The 21,064-nt window shown below is 34.5% G+C and overlaps 1 protein-coding gene across 2 annotated transcripts in view; it reads left to right on the plus strand.

Moving 5' to 3' along the window:
* The first annotated feature begins 14,275 nt into the window (after positions 1–14,275).
* LOC149777608 (myb-binding protein 1A-like protein) overlaps positions 14,276–21,064 on the plus strand; it is a 133,972-nt gene continuing 127,183 nt past the window's right edge. Inside the window, exons 1-3 of one of the 2 annotated variants that reach the window (XM_089942260.1) lie at positions 14,276–14,457; positions 16,447–16,554; positions 20,676–20,768. In XM_089942260.1, coding sequence (XP_089798386.1) covers positions 14,305–14,457; positions 16,447–16,554; positions 20,676–20,768 — 354 coding nt within the window. In that variant the 5' untranslated portion in view covers positions 14,276–14,304. The remainder of the gene's footprint in view (positions 14,458–16,446; positions 16,555–20,675; positions 20,769–21,064) is intronic. The other variant, XM_089942259.1, reaches the window with a different exon arrangement.

Below are 21,064 nucleotides of genomic sequence, written 5' to 3' on the forward strand. Positions count from 1 at the left end.
ATTGCCGACGATACCAATAAACAAACATATAGGCGGTTGACATTGGAAGACATGCTCTTCGACACTGGATCTGAGTCCAGAGGCTACTGCGAATGTTTCAGCAGCCACTTATCATAGAGGATACTTGGCTGTGTTCTGATCAGAACTTGACTAGTACCATTTCCCGCTTTAGTTATCCATGTATCATTGGTAATTTTATAACATATCCACAGTTTACTGATGTCTAAACATTGTAGTATTTTCAGAGTAATCAATCTTCCATAGCATTCAGGAAACAATGATTAAAAAAAAGTCTATGCAATTTCCGATGCAATTGTTCCTTGCGTATCACTTGAATTTGTATAGTGTCCGTAAATGCGTTCTGGCAACTCCAAACGAATATTCCAAATATACTCTTTGTAACTAGTCATTCACATCAATGTCTTTTATGAGAAAATAGTCATACGTTTGTCAAGCGATATTTGGTGTAAACTGTATACATGAAATGTAGTCATTAATTGATTATAATACACGTCATGAAGGAATCTCATCTTGAGGGAATAATTCGCTTACAAAACCAATTATATTCCTGTCATTCTTGAACCTGTTCCCACACTTTCTCTCATGGAATTCAGTGTAACACTCATTGTAGGCAGAAGTTGTGGTATTCAGAGTCTTACATGATTTGGATTACTGTCTCATTTGAATATTGTCAAGTAATCTGAGATTTTTAATATCATTCAGACACAAATGGTTACAAAGTTTATGTCGCAGAGGATGCACATATTCTTTGCGTTTCATTTGAATCTATGACAGTTCTCTCTAAATGCATTTTCGCAGTTCCAAACAAAAACAACGAACCCTCTCCTCTTCCAAACGACCCGAGTTTTCTTACATTCTGAACTCACTAAAGGAATGTAGAGACAGCACCTAGACCATCCGAAATGCTCCTTGTAATCCGAATCTTTATATTCCCTCTCGTGAAGTTAAAAACCACAACTGAAACATTGTACTTGATCTCCTTGACCTGAGAAGACAAATCCTGCTGTAGTGATATATTCGGAAATTGATCCTTCTAAATATTTACGCCATTTCCCTTTGAATGAGTGTAATGGACTGTCAAAGTCTGCATAGCCAGACAATTCTACGGGAAACAAGTATTCGTAGTATAAAATACAAGGAAACTCACATAGTAACGTATGAGCAGTTGGGTGACGATCCTCGTGAACAGCATGATAGTAGCGCGAATCCGCACTTCATTCGTCTTGTCGTGTGGCACAGTATGACTCTTCTTGTCGTGTGGCAGAGTATGACTCTTCTTGTCGTGTGGCACAGTATCACTCTTGTTGTCGTGGGGCACAATATCATTCTTGTTGTCGCTGGGCACATTATCACTCTTGTCGCAAGGAACAGCATCGCACACGCTTCATTGAATTTAGTGCGTCCATTGATTGAGAAGAGATTTAAAAAAAAATTAAAAGTGTTTCTGGAAACCCAATGCTATCACACCGGTTATATGACTGCTGAGTACATGAGATACATATTCTAATATAGGCTTTGTATTCAGTTCGGTGAATATAAGCAGCAGAGAGAGTTAACAGACTTTTTGATAAATAAAGCTTTCTACGAAATGAAAAATATAAGGTCAATAACGCCAAATCAAAACTTCTAACTAAACCGAAAGTTTATCTTATTGTGTTAGTTTATTTTGTGACTTTATCTTTGTCGTTCGTGTTTTTGAAAATTTGTTATGTGCGCTCGTTTACCCGCTGAAGGTTTCATTGAGGTCGCACCCTCTCTGCTACTGTAATGTGTGAGTAATTAAATCATTATTATATCAATAATGGAATCTCGAACAGCTAGATTAGCTCGAGAGCGATTAGATGCAATTAAAAATATACCCCTCTTCGTGTTGCTGTCAACCAGCAACTACAAGCTCGTGACGATTCTCAGGCGGAATTTGCAGAAGGTACAGAACAGTTATTTAAACTAATTGTCGAACCAACAAAGAAAATTGTTACAGCAACTGAGACGGCTCAAAAAGCTCTTGAAACATTGCCTGTTGATATTGCTGTCCGTCTTCAAGCAGCTCAACCACCACCCCAGCAACCTCCTCAGCCACAACCTAAAGTTAAACCACAACCTCTGCCAAGAGATAGAACTAACATCAATGAAATATTTACACTTGATGGTATTGCCGCTATCAGAAACTCAGATAACGTAATTGATATTGGTGCGTTTGGATATCTTGATAGAGATAAATATGTAAAATATGAAAATGTTAAAACTTTAAAAGCTGCTGATTGGATTAAGGATGTATATCACATCTATACTGATATTCCGCAAATCAGATCTGAGGAAGATGTTAATAATTTTAACATTTTTAACCAGACAGTAGATGAGCATATTAGACAAGCGTTGCTGGAAAGGAGACAAAGAGAATAAGAAATGAAGTTGCAACTTGAAAAAGCAAATGTAAAAAGGAAACAAAGAGAAAAAGAAACGAAGTCGAAACTTAAAGAGAGTGAATGAGAAAGTAAACAAAGAGAAGAAGAAGATTTGGAATTTGAAGAAATTAGACAAAGAAAGGAATTACGTTATTCTTCAAGTAAAAAGGAAGCAATATGGAAATCAGTCTCACGAAAATGGGAGAAAGAAGGAGACAAAACAACAAGTGAGGAAGAAGGTGCAACCGGAAGTGGTCTTGTTACTCGAAGATGTGGACTTATTACTCCATGTCCCAATAATGTCCTTGCCGATGTTGAATGATTAGAAAATCTGATTGGGGGAGGGGGACGTGCCGGAAATAATTCCCCAGAAATCAGTAATGAAGCAGCTGCAATTTATCAACGATTATTTACAGGCGGTATTATGGATATTAATATTTATTGATCAGTGACAAGAAAATAAGATGATCGTACACAATGCTCAACGTGGACCAGTAATGGTCAGGGTGGTAAATTCATGATTACCAACATACACAGTTACATACAGAGATGGACTCGGTGATGTTGTTTAGGGTCTATTTAGAAGGATAGCCCCAAAAGCAATACAGATTGCAAAACAATTATCAATGAAAGCTATTGACGTTCACGAAAAAGGTATTGGTGCTTTTGGTGATATTGCCGGTAAAGCATTTTCAGCAATCAAGGATAAACTAGCACGATTAATACGACAAAAACCTCAGCCAGTAAAATTGCCCAGCACCGAAATTATGCCTGCAAATGTCAGTAAAATAATCAATCAAGCTGCAAATAAAAAAATAACAGAGTTGGCTAGTGTACCCATGTCAGGAAAAGAAAAAAATATAACGGCAAGTTTAATAACAGGAAGTGGTCTTCGTGTGAGACGATAATAATTATAATAAAATGTTCAAACGTGCATCTGATCCCGCATTTGACATATATGCGCCAGTTCTCGAAGATGAATCTATGCGTGATTATTAGTATTATTCTTATGACGCGCGTGTACCTAACGCACGAGGAAGAATCGAGTTGCAAGTCCAGGATACAAGTAAATATCTAATACCCGCTGAGGCATTTATTGAAGTAGAAGGCAAACTTTTAATAGCAGGTGATACAGCATACGGACTTTTAGATCGGCCTGGTTTTGTTAACAATGGTATTATATCATTATTTAACAGTGCCATATACATGATTGACGGAAAAAATATTAAATCGTGTCTTAAAAATGTTGATATTGCTACGACGATATTGGGTCTGGCAAGATACAGCGATAATAATTCGAGGTCAGCTGGTCCGTCAATGATGTTTGCAAAGGATACCACTGATCACCCCGAGAGTAGCAACGTGAGACTAAATGTAGCTGGGGACGCAGTTACATTAATGAGCAAAAATCTCAAATTAGGATTCGCAGCGCGCAGACAAATGTTAAATGGAGAACAAATTTTTCATATGCGATTCCTCTATCACACATATTTGGATTTTGTAGAAATGTTAGACAAGTTATATTTGGCGCTAAACACACTGTGTTACTTGTAAGACAAGCCACCGACAATAATGCAGTCTGGCGACCCAACGCAGTTGATGCTTTTAAAGTAATACTAACAAAACTGTCACTGTGTATGTCAGTAATGACTCCATCGATCGACGAAGAACAACGGTTACTTTCTTTCATGAGGTGGTAAATCAACATTATCATGGTTGACAATGACTACAGATAGCGTTCAAAGTAATGCTGCTGGGTTATTTACATGGCAGATAGCATCACAGCAGGGAGTGTCAGCACCACAAAATATATTCATCGCATTTCAGGAAAATGCCAGAGCAGATTCGCAGGAAAGAAATCCAATGATGTATGACACGCTTGGGGTTAGTGAATTTGTATGAGGATAAACGGACATCAAGAACCTTCTGAAAAAGTTTTGCTAAATTTTGATCAAAATCATGTTGCACGTGCTTATCATCGGTTGATGACATTTATTGGGCGTGATCAGAATGTTGATTCTGGCTTGCAGATATCTCAGCGGGATTTCACAACGCTGTATCCGATCTATTATTTTTCATTGGAACATTTGATATTGTTCAGACAATCAGTCTTTGATATACACTTCCGAACTCGTGTAGCTCGACTGCCCGCTGATGGTTACAGAGCATTTGCTATTATACTCAGCGACAAAACAATGTTACTTGAAGGTGTTGGTGGACCAATGAGAGTCATTGATGCCCCAGTAGAAAACATGTAATTAAATCGCTCATTGTATTTATAATGTCATATCATCATGTTCGTGCCAGTCTGACTCCTGATCAGATTAAAAAGCTACAATCAGTATCACAAAATAATTCTGGAAGAAAAATAACACTACAAAATTATCAGATCAAGGGTGGTCAAAGTAAATTATCACTGACTGAAAGTCAACTCATGCACTTCAATAACGCCAAACGATCTAATACCAGTGTTAGATTTGATCTTTCTGCGGGTACCATTAAAGACACAGTTAAAACAGGTGGAATAATTCCACTTCTTGTAGCTATACCAGCTTCAGCTGCCGCTGCCGCCCCAGCTGCTGCAACAGCAGTGCACTTGGTGCTGCTGGATCCGCTGCTAGTAAGCTCACCAACTTAGCAATCGATAAAGTAACATGAAAGGGATTTTTTTTTAAAAAGGGGAGAGGCCCATGACTTTCAGGAACTCCTCATCGATGTGGAAAAGGTCTAAGACTTCATAGAACACTTCATTATTTCGTCCGATATCAAATTTTGATTTACTTGATGCTGATAAAAAAATTAAACATCCAAAATTTCAAATGTGTTTTTATGCGTGACCAATTACAAAAACAACCCAACAAAATTGAAACAGGCATTATTAATCTCGATAAAAGTTCCGGTCCAGGCACTCATTTGGGTGGCATACACAATTGATCCACGTGGAATTGTTTATTTTGATTCGTATGGGTTGTCTTCATCAAAAGAATGTTTAAATTACGTACACACAGTAAAAACAGCATTCAACATTATAAAAAAAAAAAAAAAAAAAACGCTTAGCCAATATGCGGGCGTGAAGTAATTGCTGTCCTCGACGTTGTGTCAAAGTCCCTAATATCACCTCATAAAGTAGTGCACGAATATACAAGCAGAGGACGGCTCTATTGGCCTAGTGGTTAGAGCGTCAACCTCGGATGTGGAAGGTCGTGGATTCGATCCCCGGCTGAGTGATATCAACGACTTATAAAAATGGTACTAACAGCTACCTCGCTTGGCGCTCAGCATTAAGAGATTAGTGTTAGGACTGGTCAGCTGGTGTCAGAATAATGTGACTGGGTGGGACATCATGCTAAATGTCTGAGGCATGATGCCCCAGTGATAGACATCACTATAAACTGTCACACTGCATACAACGTAGCGATATGACTGAAAAATTGTTAAAGCTATATTAAAAATCCAAATCATACACACACACACACGATACAACAAAACCCATGTAGCTGTTCTCAAAATAAATATATAAAGAACTTTGTGTTCTTTTTTTTATATTTAAAACAGCATACAACTTTCATTAAATATTTTAATTTTTTTCTACAAGATATGAAATGGGTTATTATTGATATCATATGAATACTGGATCTATGATGTCATGAACATGTGGGTTGTGAGATTTGTGTACTCGAATGACTAGCAGTGCAAATCATGACTACCAGTTCAAATTTCATCAAAGCCATATTCTGATCTCATCTTTCAGCAGATTAAGGGGCCACGAGTGGCCGAGTGGTCTAAAGCGCTCTCCGTCACGGATCACTGCCATCTCCCCTCTGTCTGCGTGGGTTCGAGTCTCGGGCTCGGCCAATGTGGATATGTGAGAAAGCTTGCCGGTAGCTTCTCTTGGGTCAGTGGTTCTTTCTGGGGTTTTCTCCTCCACCATTAATACTAGAAGCCATGTATAGCCTATCTTTTGCTGAAAAATGGCGTTAAACCCTATAACAACAACAACTTTCAGCAGATTAAGACATAACGATGTAAAACTCACAATTTCTGAGAAAATCATGTACAAGCGTTTACAAATTTTGGTAGAAACACAAATATAACCATTAATTAACTTTTTGGAAGTCCAGTGGTTATTGATATTAAACTCACTGACATAAAGAAATACCGACAGTGTAGTATATACAGTAGCGTCTGGACAAGTATTATGGTTACCAATCAATAAACCCATTAAACATCGGGCAGAGATTGCCGCTATATACAGGCTATCAGTAAATGGCGTTACAACATTTACGATATCTACCACAATTTCACGGCGTTATCTACTCCTGACTCCGTCAGGTGGGTCTTCTGAATATATGTATTGTTATCAATAACAACAATGACATCACCTGCAGTTGTAACAATTTGTGTTTCAGCTGTAACAACAATTGCTGATATTCTTAATATTATCACACAAAAATATGCGCAAAAATAAAATTACATGATTATATAATAATTACACACAGCGACATTAGCATACTCCAAATTATCTTCGTTAACATCAACAAGTCTTAGTGATGGAGAAATATCAGATTTTGAGTTCACGGAGATGATTAAGATTTACAAAGAAGTAATGACTGTGATAAAATCCAAGTATGATTTAGAAAATCGTGATTTAGAAAATAATAATAATAATGTCAACCCCGATCGAGTTACTACAGTAAATTGTTGTTTTTACTCCGTCAAAATCTACGATGATTTCAGTAAGCTCAACCAATCCTGAATTTAGTGTTAATTTCCAACTGCAATTCCAGCGAAATAAATAGCACTAACACAATTACGAGTAGATCATAGTTGGCCAAATATTAGATCAAATTCATTCGGTGGGTTGCAAGCAAATAATTCACTGGTATTTGCAAATACAAAAATAAACCAGATGGAACTCCCGATTGGCAAGTTGCCAGAATTCCCACAGGTAATTATCAGATTGAACAAATCAATGATGAATTCCAACGCAGAATGAAGTCTATAAACGTTAAAGAATCATAAAAAAATAGCTATTACGATTCACGAACCAACTTTATCAGCTGCGATTAAAATAAATTCACCAGATTATGTTGTAGATATTTATTGATCATCGATTCGAAGCGTCTTAGGATGGCCTGAAATAGAACCAGAGCATAAAAGACCGCCAGAACCTCAACGAGATGAATGATCACTTAACGAATTTTTTATATATACAAAGGAACCAAAATATCGAGAAGAAGAATTTCCATTACACCCTGATCGTCAGTATCTCTATCCTTCTTCTATAATCATAAGTGATAAAAACGATGTGTACGTTGTTCAAGAAAGAATATTCAAATCATTTAAGATGGACATGCAATTATATCTGCAGCATTAGAATGGTTATTTAAAAATTATATTCTGGAGTAGCGTAATTTTAACCTAAAAAACAAAATCATTGAAACAATACAACATTTAAATCAAATTACAACAGACCTTGACTATATTATTCAAGCAACTGTTGATATTATAAAATGTATTGCAAGAATTTTATCACCAGAAAAAAATATTTAATTATAAACAAATATTTCTCAATCATTATAAAACAACCGAATCAGATCTAGCAACATTTATAATAAAAGAATTTGAAACTGGCGAACTAAAAATATGTGTTAATGATATTATCAATGAATGTTTTTCAAAACTTGTTGAGTCATGGATAAAACTAAATCCACCGGATGGTATTATCAATCTTGTATTTGATGTAATTGATGGCAGAAATTAAATAGAGCCTGCAAAACATCTAGTCAGGCTTTGCAAGGATATATTTTATATACATTTACACCTCAAGTACCTCCTCGATACTTGATTGTACAAGAACCCATTAATCCGGTCTATTTGCGATGTCATAATTCGCTACTTTCAAGGATACATTTAAAACTTACTGACCAATCCGGACAGGTACTTTATTTACGAAATGAAATTTTGAATTTGAATCTGTATGTAAGATCACAGGTCTTCACGTTCGTGATTGATTTTTGATCTTGATTCTTATAATCAAGGGAAATAAAAAATTATAACAGAATTTTATTTTTCTGATTTCGTTCAGATTTCATAAAAAATAATACTTAAATTAACAAAAATTAGTTCGATTTTATAATTTGATGGGGGGAAAATGGTACTCAAAATAATAAAAATCTGATCGAAAAACAGAAGAAAATATTACATAATAATAATTTCGTCCTTGACTTTGTCAAAAAACAAATAAATATATTATCACAGAATTTATTTTTTAGTGATTATCGAGTGTGTGTTTGTGTGATTTGGATTTTAACGTAGCTTTACAAAAAATTCAGTCATATCGCTACGATGTCTGCAGCGTGGCAGTTTATAGTGATGCCTAGCTCTGGGGCATCATGTCGCAGACATGTAGCATGATGTCCCACCCATTCACATTATCCTGACACCAGGCCGACCAGTCCTAACACTAACCTCTTAATGCTGAGCACCAAGCTTTAACCATTAGAGCACCAGTGATTATCGAACAATTTCATCAAATTGATGGGTACATTACCCATATTTATTCAGATTATTATGTTGTTGTTGTGGGGTTTAACGCCATTTTTCAGCACACGATAGGCTATACATGGCGGCCAGTATTAATGGTGGAGGAAGAACCCGGGAAAACCCCGGAAAGAACAACCGACCCACAAGAAGCTACTGGCAAGCTTTCTCACATACCCACATTGGCTGAATCTTAGACTCGAACCGCCGCAGACAGAGGTGAGATGGCAGTGATCCGTAACGAAGAGCGCTTTAGACCACTCGGCCACTCGGGGCCCCTTCAGATTATTAGTCAATTTCATTAACAATTTTATGTTCAATAATTTTATTATTGATTTTACCGTTATTAGTATTATTTCAGATTATCAAACATTTCCATCAAATTGTTGGGTATATTGCCCATAATTTTTCAGATTATCGAACTATTTCATCAAATTGATGGGGACAATGGTACTTGAAATAATAAAAATCTGATCGAAAACATTAAACTACATAAAAAATATTATTATCAGAATAAAATATAGTATTATCAAAATCAAAATAAATATTATTATCAGAATAAATATTAATATCAGAATAAATATTATGATATTGTTCTTCACTGATTCTCACATTTGATAGAGCGTAATTGTTAAAATCCTTCTAAACAGAAGATTTCATAATAAATATTATTATCAGAATAAATATTATCATTATTATTATTATTATTATTATTATTATTATCATTATTATTATTATCAAATGATCTTTGCAAATCCGTAAGATTACTGATTTTCGGCTGATTACTGATTCCGATTAAATTTCTGTTGAAAAATGACCAATATTAGCAAAATTTTCGATAAATTCTAAAATCAATTAGAGAATTGTGTGAGGTTTGACCCTTCGAAAATCAGTAATTTAACGGATTTTCTACCTACAAATCGACTTATAGCTGAGAAAAAACGATGAATTTTGACTAAATTTCATCAGAATGTTAGATTTTTTTAAGAAAAGCAGCATTATTCATAAATATGATTAACACAATAAAAAATATGACCAGAATAAATATGATTATCAGAATAAAAAATATTACCAGAATAAATATTATTATCAGAATAAAAAATATTATTATCAGAATAAAAATATTATTTTCAGAATCAAAATAAATATTATTAGAAATAAATCTGAATCAGGATAAATAATATCATAATAAAAAATAAATAAATATTATGAGAAATAAATGTGAATGAGAACAAATATTATCAGAATAATATTATCAGTAATAAAATAAATAAATAAATATGATGAACAAAAATAAATCTGAATCAGGTAAAATGTTGCCAGAAATAAAAATAAATAAACATTATTATCAGAAATAAATCTGAATCAGGATAAATATCATCAAAAATAAAAATAAAAAACTATTATCAGAAATAAAAAATGAATATTATCAGAATAAAAAAATATAAAAATATTATCTGAATAAAAAATATTATTTTCAGAAATCATAATAAATATTTGTATCATAATATAAAAAAATATTAATCCTCACCTACTATCGAATTTGTTTATATGATTTTATAATTTGATGGGTTATATGGGACTTTAAGTAATAATTATAGGTCTGATTTAATAATTTTATGGGTTCTATGGTGCTTAAATTTATAATTAAAGGACAGAACTGATAAATAACTAAATATTATTATCAGAAATAGATCTGAATGAGAATAAAATATTATGAGAAATAAATCATTTCACAATCCTTTACACCAAAGTTAAAAGATCGCAGCCATAACTTTCACTTTCACAATTACTGACACTTTCATTTTCACGATCAGACATAAACTTTCTCAGTTGTCACACACGATTGCTAATAATTTTTTGTTTCGTATTTGTTAGCTAATTCTGATATCTAATTTTTCCAATTGCACGAGAGAGATATGAATTTTTCAACTTCTGTATCTTTCACTGTCGCCAAGGATTGAAACATAGCTTGTTGGGTCAGCCTAATGAGCCTATCTTCTGCTGGAAGTGTATATCTATCTTCAAATTTCCCCTGTTGTAGAGATTCAAAATTAAAAATAATATTTTCAGGATTTATTTCAACTGATATTTTTATATTTTCGTGTTTTAATTTTTTAATTGCAGAAATAATAGCACTAATATTTTCATAGTTCATTGTATACTAAATATATACTTAAATTATATTCCTCAACCAAGTTGATTTAATACAATTTAGCACAACATAACCTCTAGATTACTAAATAAATATTTCACTTACCTCTGTTCACTCCCAAATGCATTTCCAGACTGACAGCGAGAGAGCGATTCTGGTCGTCTTTTATAGTCAAGTATATGCCCAGGCAGAACATTCCAGAAAAGCACGTGACTGAGTTATTCTGTAAATTCCGTCTGAAAATTTCCGTTATTTTGCGTGGGCGAATGTTTCAAAATATTCCAGAAAATCACTTTATTTACTTATTCTGGAAACTTCGTCATTTCTGGAATGTTCTGCGAGGGCGTATTCATGACTATAAAGGGCGCAGAAATGTTCTCTCACAGTCAATCTAGAAGTGTATTCGAGTGTGAACAGAGGTAAGTTAAATATTTTCTTGAACTGTGTTGTGTTAATTACCACGCAGACATTAAATTATTGTATATAACTAGTTAAGATGACACAAAAAATCTTAATAGTAGCATAAATATTACGCAATAACAAGCGAGGTAACTACTTAATTACTCTACCCGAGACAGCTTAGCTTGACAGAGTTATCTCCAATAATACTGAAACGCTACTTTTTATTTATATTTATTGGAAAATGCTGATCTGTATATTTGATCTGCTACAGCATGGAAATATCCAAATATTTGCCAGCTGCGTTCATTGATTGAAATATTTACACATTTAACCGGTCTCTTTGCAATTGTTTTAAATTTTTCAGTATTACCAAATCTACAATTCTGACTGTGTGTCATTATTCATAAATTAATTAAATAAATACTTTTCGGATTTGAATCAATATGATCGATCACAAGACCGTTTGCGATTACTCCGTGATAAGATTCGTAAATAAATTTATGAGAGTAATACTTTTTCTTCCTATCAACACCAAACATTAGAGAAGCAGAAGTACTATTAACATATAGGGGCCCCCAGTGGCCAAGTGGTCTAAAGCACTGTCCGTTACGGATCACTGCCATCTCACCTCTGTCTGCGTGGGTTCGAGTTTCAGATTCAGCCAATGTGGGTATGCAAGAAAGCTTTCCAGTAGCTTCTTGTGGGTCAGTGGTTCTTTCTGGGGTTTTCCAGCTTCTTCCTACACCATTAATACTGGCCGCCATGTATAGCCTATCGTGTGCTGAAAGATGGCGTTAAACCCTACAACAAAATCAACAACAACTATTAACATAACCGGCTGGTCTTTTTAGTTGACAATCTGATTACATCATCACGCGATGCCTCGTAATTCTTGATGATAGGATGTTTTACAAATTTGTCTTGCTCCATTTATATAATAATATTATTTGTCTAAATGACTATTTTGAAAATCTGGCGGCATAATCTTCAGCACTTTTTATGATATATGTAATTATTATCAGTTATATATATATATATATATATATATATATATATATATATATATATATATATATATATATATATAATCATAATATCTTGTCAGCTCTCTGTAATTTTTGTCACTACATTGCACACACAAATGCGTTTTTCCTTTAACTCCAACACAACATTTCAAACATGGTTTAGGTGAAAAACTCCCTGTCCGGACACTCTGTAAGTGAAGTCCACAGAATTAATTTACACAAACAAGCTTTGGTACAAGGAGTTGTAGAGTCTATCATAATCCAGTTGTTATTAAGATTGATTCTATTGCAATTACTCATTCCCATCCTAACATCCAAAGTGGAATCAGTCTTAATGTGGTGCTCAGGTTTAATTTGAGATGATGCAATTATTTAAATTATTCACTGGAATTACAGTGTTAATTATTTTCAGACTGAATAAATATTTGGGAATTATTGTGAATTCATTCAAAGTCATCTTGGATTATATCATTGTGATACATCAAGAATATTATCAAATAAACACTATTCTTGACAGCTGGCACATTAGCACGTTCGAGACTACTGACACAGCACATTCAATATTGTTGCAATTAATTCGGAACACCACTGGAATTTATTCGAATGCTCTTTACTTTTTGATTAATGATATAATTTGAGGACTGTTTGGAATTTGAGCTTTCTTTACATTTTCACTTTGTATTCTGGGGAAATAATTTTTTTGTTGAATTTTACAAAACTTGTTGGGTTTCGCTCTTTTCTGATACTTAGCTTAAGACTGCAGAGTTGTAGCAGTTTTACGAGCAATAGATCGCCATCCTGAGATAGAACTGAGATATTGCATTGCAATTATTGTGTTATATGGAGACTAAGCAAGATGCAAGGAGCATTACATTTTGCATATACATTGGGTCATGCGTACTCTACATGTAGCAAACATCGCGATGTCTTGTGATCATCCGCTTGTAACATGGTTAAACCCGGCTTTTGACTTTTGGTCAGAATCAGCCCTTAATTTTGTCCAAATATGTCTGATCTAAATCAGTCTGGACCCAGTATGAGTAACTTAAACTGTTTTTAAAATAAAATATACTTGTTACCATATATAAAGAGAATTCCAAAATTAAATAAACAATAAATAATAATAATTCAAGATCAAGATCGATCGAGAGCTTCATTATTCATACAGTGAAATACATTCCATCTTGGAAATTTAAAGTAACAGCAAAATAATAAAAAGATTTCTAAGGTACTTAGAATCAGATATGTTGTTATGGGTTCGAGAGTCTACTAGATTCTCTCTCTCGCTCTCTCTCTCTCTTGAAATATAACTAAGATAATATTTAATACGAAGTGGAGATGTGATCACTTCAAACCATCCTCGCATAAAAAGAAGAGAAAAAAAAACCACAAGGAAACAAAACGAAACATAACCACACACACCCAAAAAAATAAATTCCCCTCTCCCGCCCAAACAAACAAGAGAAATTGCAGACACTATCTGACGTTTAGCTCTTGTGTAACGCAGGTAACTGGTTGTAAATCAAGGTGGAAAAATCACATGAAAGCAGATTACTGAGTAATCTATATCTTAAATACCCCCAAACCCTTCCCAATATAAATGTATATGTACATGACGATGACCCTCGTTCACCTGATCCGAACGCAAGCTGCACGTTCATTTAACGGGGGATCGGATGTGATAGCAAGTGGCATTTAACAGCTGGTAATCGACTTTGCAAGCGCATGCGTACTTTTTTCCAAACACAACCACATGGCCGCACACATGGAGTCAACTCCATCCCGTAGACCTGCTGTTGATTCCTCCATTCTTCGTATATTTTTGAAATTAGCTGAAGGAAGTGAAAGCGAAAGGCTCAAGAGTACTGAAAACTTAATCGAACTTCTCATTTCGAAACAAGCGAAGGTATGTTTTAAAGCAGAGCGTTCTATTTTCAGCTTGGCACTACTTATCCGAGTTTATTCAACTATTCTCAAGTATTTTGTTTTGAACGGTTATAAAGCATATTCTATCAAAATACAGAAAATTCGAGGAAATTATGTATGAGGCAGTCGCGCTATGCTAGGTCTAACCAAACTGAGCAAATTGAACCTGTAACGAACCCTTCCAGTCTGAAATGTTTGTGGTGTCCAGCATAAATATTTCCAAAACAAATTAAACAAAATATAAAGGGCAATCTGTGTAACTCCTGTGTAAATGGGTTTAGAAGGATGTAACGCCACAAGTTATGGAAACTTATGAAATTATTTGGCATTTATCACACAGTGTGAAAAATTATTCCTGTTGTCTGGAAAACGCTCGTCAACGCAAACAGTATTACTATTAGTGAAGAAACTCCCATTTGATTTGAGATGCGAACAAGACGCCAGTGTTAGAGACCTCTTGGTGACAGGTTAGAAATTATAAATTTAATGAATGAAATCATGATGTTTTTGTGTGTATTTTTTTATAATCCTTTTACTTTCTAAATTTTTAAGTGGTACAAATTGCAGGAATGTTAGGCGAATACTATATGATGTCCCATTGCTGTATCTTGCCAATAATTGCAGCGTTTGAGCATATCCAAAAACCACTGTCATTGTGCGTCATATCTGAATTACCTATACACTCAAAGTCAGTGCTAATCAGCAAATCTTGTTAGTGGATGGACCAATAAAACCTGGTCATTGCTAATCCTTTGAAATAGTGGAAGTTGCTGCTGGTACTGTCATAAGTTTTAAGGGCTTGTCGTGAGTTGGCATTCACTTTACACTTAATTGATCTGTTTATTGCATAGGCACTTGATTCTATCAGTTGACGGGGAAACTAATGATAACGTCTTCCCCTACTCCTATTAACACAAGGAAACTTTTGAAGTTCACAATCGGAACATTTGATGACTTATAATTTTTCTATACTGTTTGTACACATTTTTCTTCTGGTAAATTCTCTTTTATTTGATTAATTTCTAAACATGTTAATATCAATTACATATTGTATGAGTTATCCCCCCAAAAAATTCTCACAATATGGGTCATTGTAATCATTAAATTAAATAAATTGATGGATCTGAGCAAGAAAAACAATTTTCAAGCAAGACCACTAAACAATTCCAGCTCTGGAATAATTACTGGTCTCGTTCTATTTTATTATTAACATGGGGCCCCGAGTGGTCTAACGCGCTCTCCATTACGGATCACCTCTGTCTGCGTGGGTTTGAGTCTCGGATTTGGCTAATGTGGGTATGTGAGAAAGCTTGCCAGTAGCTTCTCGTGGGTCAGTGGTTCTTTCCGGGATTTTCCCGGGTTCTTCCTCCACCATTAATACTGGCCGCCATGTATAGCCTATCGTGTGCTGAAAAATGGCATTAAACCCTACAACAACAACAACAACAGTTATTAACATGGGGCTGGCAAGCATCATGGACTAGAATTTATATTTTGATCGGCCTCTGCAAGTGGGAAGTGTCTTACAGCAGTTACTTTTCCAGTGACTTTGGTGTCAGCTGCTTGTTGAGGTTTTGGTTTAAGTTTTGTAACTCCTAAAGGCCTTGATAATCTTTCTGTATATTTAGGATCAATCATTACAAGGCAGAGATAATAATTCTGTGGCATGCTTGATCTTCCATTTTACCCTTCGGTCCAGGTCAGGTGTTTTACAGTAATGCCTTGATTGCATGCCTGACATACCAGTCCTGACCTTGTGTTCAATTTGAAGTTTAAAACTTTCAACATGTACAAAATGTTATCATGAACATATCTTTACTGCCATGAGACTTAACACAGTGCAGTATTATGTGAATGTTGGAGTAACAAGTAGAAGCAGAAGAGAAATCCTATGTACTAGTCTGATTGTTTACATTAATAAGAAAATAATACCCATGGTACATTTCATTTCAATGTTCCTTTCTTTAAGGCTGATGAACCATCCCAGGACTTAAAGTATACAGTTAGCAGATTGGTGAAGGGTCTGGCCTCAAGCAGGAAGTGGGCCAGACTGGGGTTCTCTGTCACCCTTTGCCAGGTGAAGATTTTTTTAAATAGAAGAAAGTGTCAGCTTGTTCATTTATATGCTTTAATACATCATTTTATTCTTTTGCATTGCATTTAATTAATAAAATATTAGACTTTTAATGTTTTTGATGTCATTTTAAAAATTGGATGAAACTGTTTTACAAAAATATTACATCTAACATTATTTATAGTGGATAATGGTCCTTTTGGTTTGATATTAAAAAGGACTGCAGTTAAGTTGGTCCCCTGTCATTGTATAGCTGTCTTCTTTGTACAGAGATATTCGCCTGCATGATGACGAAGTATTAAAATATCTGATGACTAAAAATATATCCTCTAGAATATCTTGACTCACAGTTTGCAGAATAATCGGCACTCACTTTTGAAAAGATGCTAAAATCAAATTGGATCACATTTGTCAATCCTGAAAATTTTCATGGCTCATTATGAATGTTGAAAGAAAACTAGTCTGAATTGGAAGTAGAACATGTAGTAATATTAATTACTGCTCAAAATACCATTTTGATTGGCATTCATCAGAATTTATTTAGATAATGATATATATAATTTGCTTTGTTTGTTATTTTTTTATTTCAGTATATGCTATTGATAATGTGACATTTTATGTTGGACTTGACCTTCTCCGAAATCAAGTTCAATTTCTACTTTACGCGACTTATTAATTTTTTGAATTCTGTAAACAATATAGCTAAAATATTCCCTATGTTTATGGGTTTAATATTAGGATCATTATCAATCGAAGGAAACATAATTATTTGGGTATGCGTGTAGGTTATTAAAATTCCCCCAGTAAATATACCTGGCCTACCTGACATATTCCACATTCTGTGTTATAATATTAGTAATAGACCTTCTAATTATAACTGAGGTTTTATGTAGTAAACATTAAGAAGCTACTAGAAGGTTAATTTCTGTTAGGTAACCATTTGTTTTAGAAAGTGCTAATTGTGACTTTAGGTCAAGTAGATGACTAAATATTTTTGTTACTGGAGAAATTATTTATTTTTGCTTTAAGATCTGAGCAGAATCAATTGTATAATTCATTTGGGCTGGAATTTTATTTATAAAAATTACTTAATTCAAGAAATTAATCTCAGGAAATAAAAAATGCTCTTAAAAAATAATATTCTTGGAAATAGAGTTTTGAATTTATACTGAAGTTTCAAATAAGGATTTAATTATTGGATTGTATTATTGTGATCCAATAAAAGACTGTTGGTACATCACCAAGACACATGCCACCACAGACACATCAGCACTTTCAGTGTTGGATTTTCACTGAGTTTATTCAGAACTTTAATTATTAAGATTTGTGTCTGTAATTATTTTATTATTTGGGATTTAATTGACAGTACCATAAGTTACATTTTTCTCTCATTTTCACATATTCATTGGAAATAAATTATTTGTTGAATTTTACAAAGCTTGTTGCTTCTCACTCTTTCCTATTACTTATTTTTAAGACCATATAGTCATAATTATAGGCATATATTTTTCCACAGAACTGAACAATACTATTAAATAAAACTATAACAAATTAAGGAAGAGATAAAAATTCCTTCTGGTGTGGTTAAAAAAGATTACTAACCCCATTTGGTCAAATTATATTTAAAAGTTTGTATTATTTTCAGTCCTAACAATTGAGTGTTTATGGTTATTTTACTGGAAATTCATGCAGAGGTTGATGTAATTGTTTTGATGGAAAGGATTGGAATTTTGTGTTCAGAGTTTGTGGCAGGAACCTTGCATGACGAAGTCAGAATTGAATTAGTTCATGGTTGTGTACATGTTTTTTCAGCCTTGTGACTGGGACATTGCTGATTAAAGACAAAACACATGGTTAGCATGAAGTGTAAATTCATTGTTTTCTGTTATTGTTTTTTTAAACAGAAGAGGTTGTCATCCAGAATTTAGTTGTCCATACCTCAATGGATTATTTTTCTTGTTTAAACATTAGGATCAATTTTCCAAAGATGCTTGACATGGATTGCTTCTGATTAAGTCCTTGAACCAGTTTATTCAAATTTCTATTAATAAATACAAATCATAAACTCGCTGCATAAAAAGTCAACCAACCTTTTCTAAATGTACTAAGTATACAAAACATTTGAAATCATTTTTTTATTGTCCTAATATATGATCAAAATAAGGATTACACATTTTTGAAATGGTATCAGATTGTAAGTCAATCTTGATGTCTTTCCACTGGTTGTCTTGGTCCATTGGCTATCCAGAAGTCAATCAGTAATGTCACCAGCTGTTCCATGTTGGAATTCCATTGGCTGGGCTGATTTGTAGGTCGCTATCACTCCATCACAGATTGTAAATTAGCGCAAAAGTGGAGGTGATTAAGTAGTCCACCCCCCAACGATGTGTGGGGTGTCTAAAAAGTGTGAGCTTTACTATAACTTGTATCTCTTCACAAAGACAAACTTTTTTCCTTAGAGATTGCTTTAATTCAAAGAGATAAAGATATTGAACTATACCTGTTGTACTGGCACATAAGGAGAATTCCATTTCTGTTGCAATAACAAATACTTTTCCCACCATCCAGCAAATTAATTGTTCTGGTCTTCGGCCCTAATGAAAAAACTGCCTAACTTTCAGATTTGACATATTGACACCTTACACTATCGTTGTAACTGGAGAATTGTTTGCACATTGTTTTATGTGATATTCCTTTATCTAAACAGTGCCTCACTAATGAAGCAATTATTAAATCTGCATAAACTTAGTGGTCACTGTAGATATGTGTCAGTGACTTCTTAAAGTTGGTGTTGTTGGGTTTAACGCTATTTTTCAGCACACAATAGGCTATACATGGCGGCCAGTATTAATGGTGGAGGAAGAACCCAGGAAAACCCTGGAAAGAACCACTGACCCACGAGAAGCTACTGGCAAGCTTTCTCACATACCCACATTGGCTGAATCTGAGACTCAAACCCATGCAGATAGAGGTGAGATGGCAGTGATCCGTAACGGAGAGCGCTTTAGACCACTCGGGGCCCCTGACTTCTTAAAGCAGTAGAAACCATTCTTTGGGACCACTCTGGTGGCCTAAGTGGGTAGAGCATTTGTCTCCAACTCAAACACCCTGAGGGCTGCCACCTTTGTTATCTCTCATGCCACCTTGTGACACCTATCATTTTGCGGGCCACAGGATTTGGCTGTGTGTTTGGTACCCCTGGGATATAGAGTCTGCCTTGGATGCATGAAGTTGCAGGTTTGAACGCCAGCTGAGTCAAAGACTTTATAAAAAATGGTACTTGCAGCTGCCTTTCTTGGTGCCCAGCATTAAGAGGTTAGTTTTAGGACTGGTTGGCCTGGTGTCAGGATAATTTGATTGGGTGGGACATGATGCCACATGTCTGTGGTATGATGTGTCAGTGCTAGACATCTTAGCGATACAACTGAAATTTTTTAAAGCTACGTTAAAAATCCAAATCACACAAGCACCATTGTATTTGGCAAGGAAACACCTGGCTACTCAAAGAAGGTATGTGACCGTTACATGTTAGACATCTATATAGGAAATTAGAATGGCTGTTGTGAATAGGAAACTGCTGAGTAAAGGTCACCATTGGGACAGGTTTGACTGTATGCATTGAAAGTAAATTATTTTGACCTCTCAACATAGAACTTAATGAGTAGAAATTATTTTGACAGTGAGAATGTGGTGACCTGCATATCCCCAACCCTCTCAGTTGGTAGAAAGATTTTAAAAAAGTGGGGCAGGGACATATAACTCAGTCTGTACTTGATGTAATCAAAGCAGTGTCGAATTGTATGGTAATCTTTTAAAAAAAAAATTAAAATGGGTGAAACATTCCTTTATGTTCCAACATACGTATTTTAGTCAGCTTAGAAGGGTTCTTGTTGTTGGAATAATTTATGTACTATTTCTGGGAGCAACCAGGAAATCCATGGTAAGTTGGTTCCCTCAAAATATAGGAAATTCAAATTGTTTCCAAAAAACGGATATCTGCTATCCCTTTAATGTATCAGGAAAAATTTCTGTGTTGCAAAATTATTGGTCTTAGTTGGTAATGCAAAGTTATGAAATCAAAGATAGTTTTATTTATGTTATCTTGTTTGTGTTTCTGGTCATAGGTGTTGAGAAAACTGGAAGAAATAACTGTAGAAGACATTCTGCAGAGCATTAAAGAAAACCTCAAGCCAGTCCCAAGTTCTCAGTCCAAGTCTGTGAGTAATTGTCATTTGTCTCGAACTCTCATTTTCAGGGAGTATTAATCAACTTGTCCTTTTTAAGTTTTGATGAATGTTTACATGATTTAGTTAAACCTATCTATTGTAGAACACTTTTTACCTAGTATACTTGCAATATGTTAAAATGAATGTATTTCTGGATTCATGTAGAACACAGTTTATCCTATTCATTGGTTTTATAGATAGAGGATATGAATAACGAAATTCAAAGCATAGGTACACCTTTTTTTTTGGTGTTTGGTTATAATGACTAGCTAATTAGTGTGTAGATA

The sequence above is a fragment of the Sinohyriopsis cumingii genome, chromosome 18 (genome assembly GCF_028554795.1).
Source record: "Sinohyriopsis cumingii isolate HCF-2022 chromosome 18, ASM2855479v2, whole genome shotgun sequence".
In the NCBI taxonomy this organism is placed as follows: Eukaryota; Metazoa; Mollusca; class Bivalvia; order Unionida; family Unionidae; genus Sinohyriopsis; species Sinohyriopsis cumingii.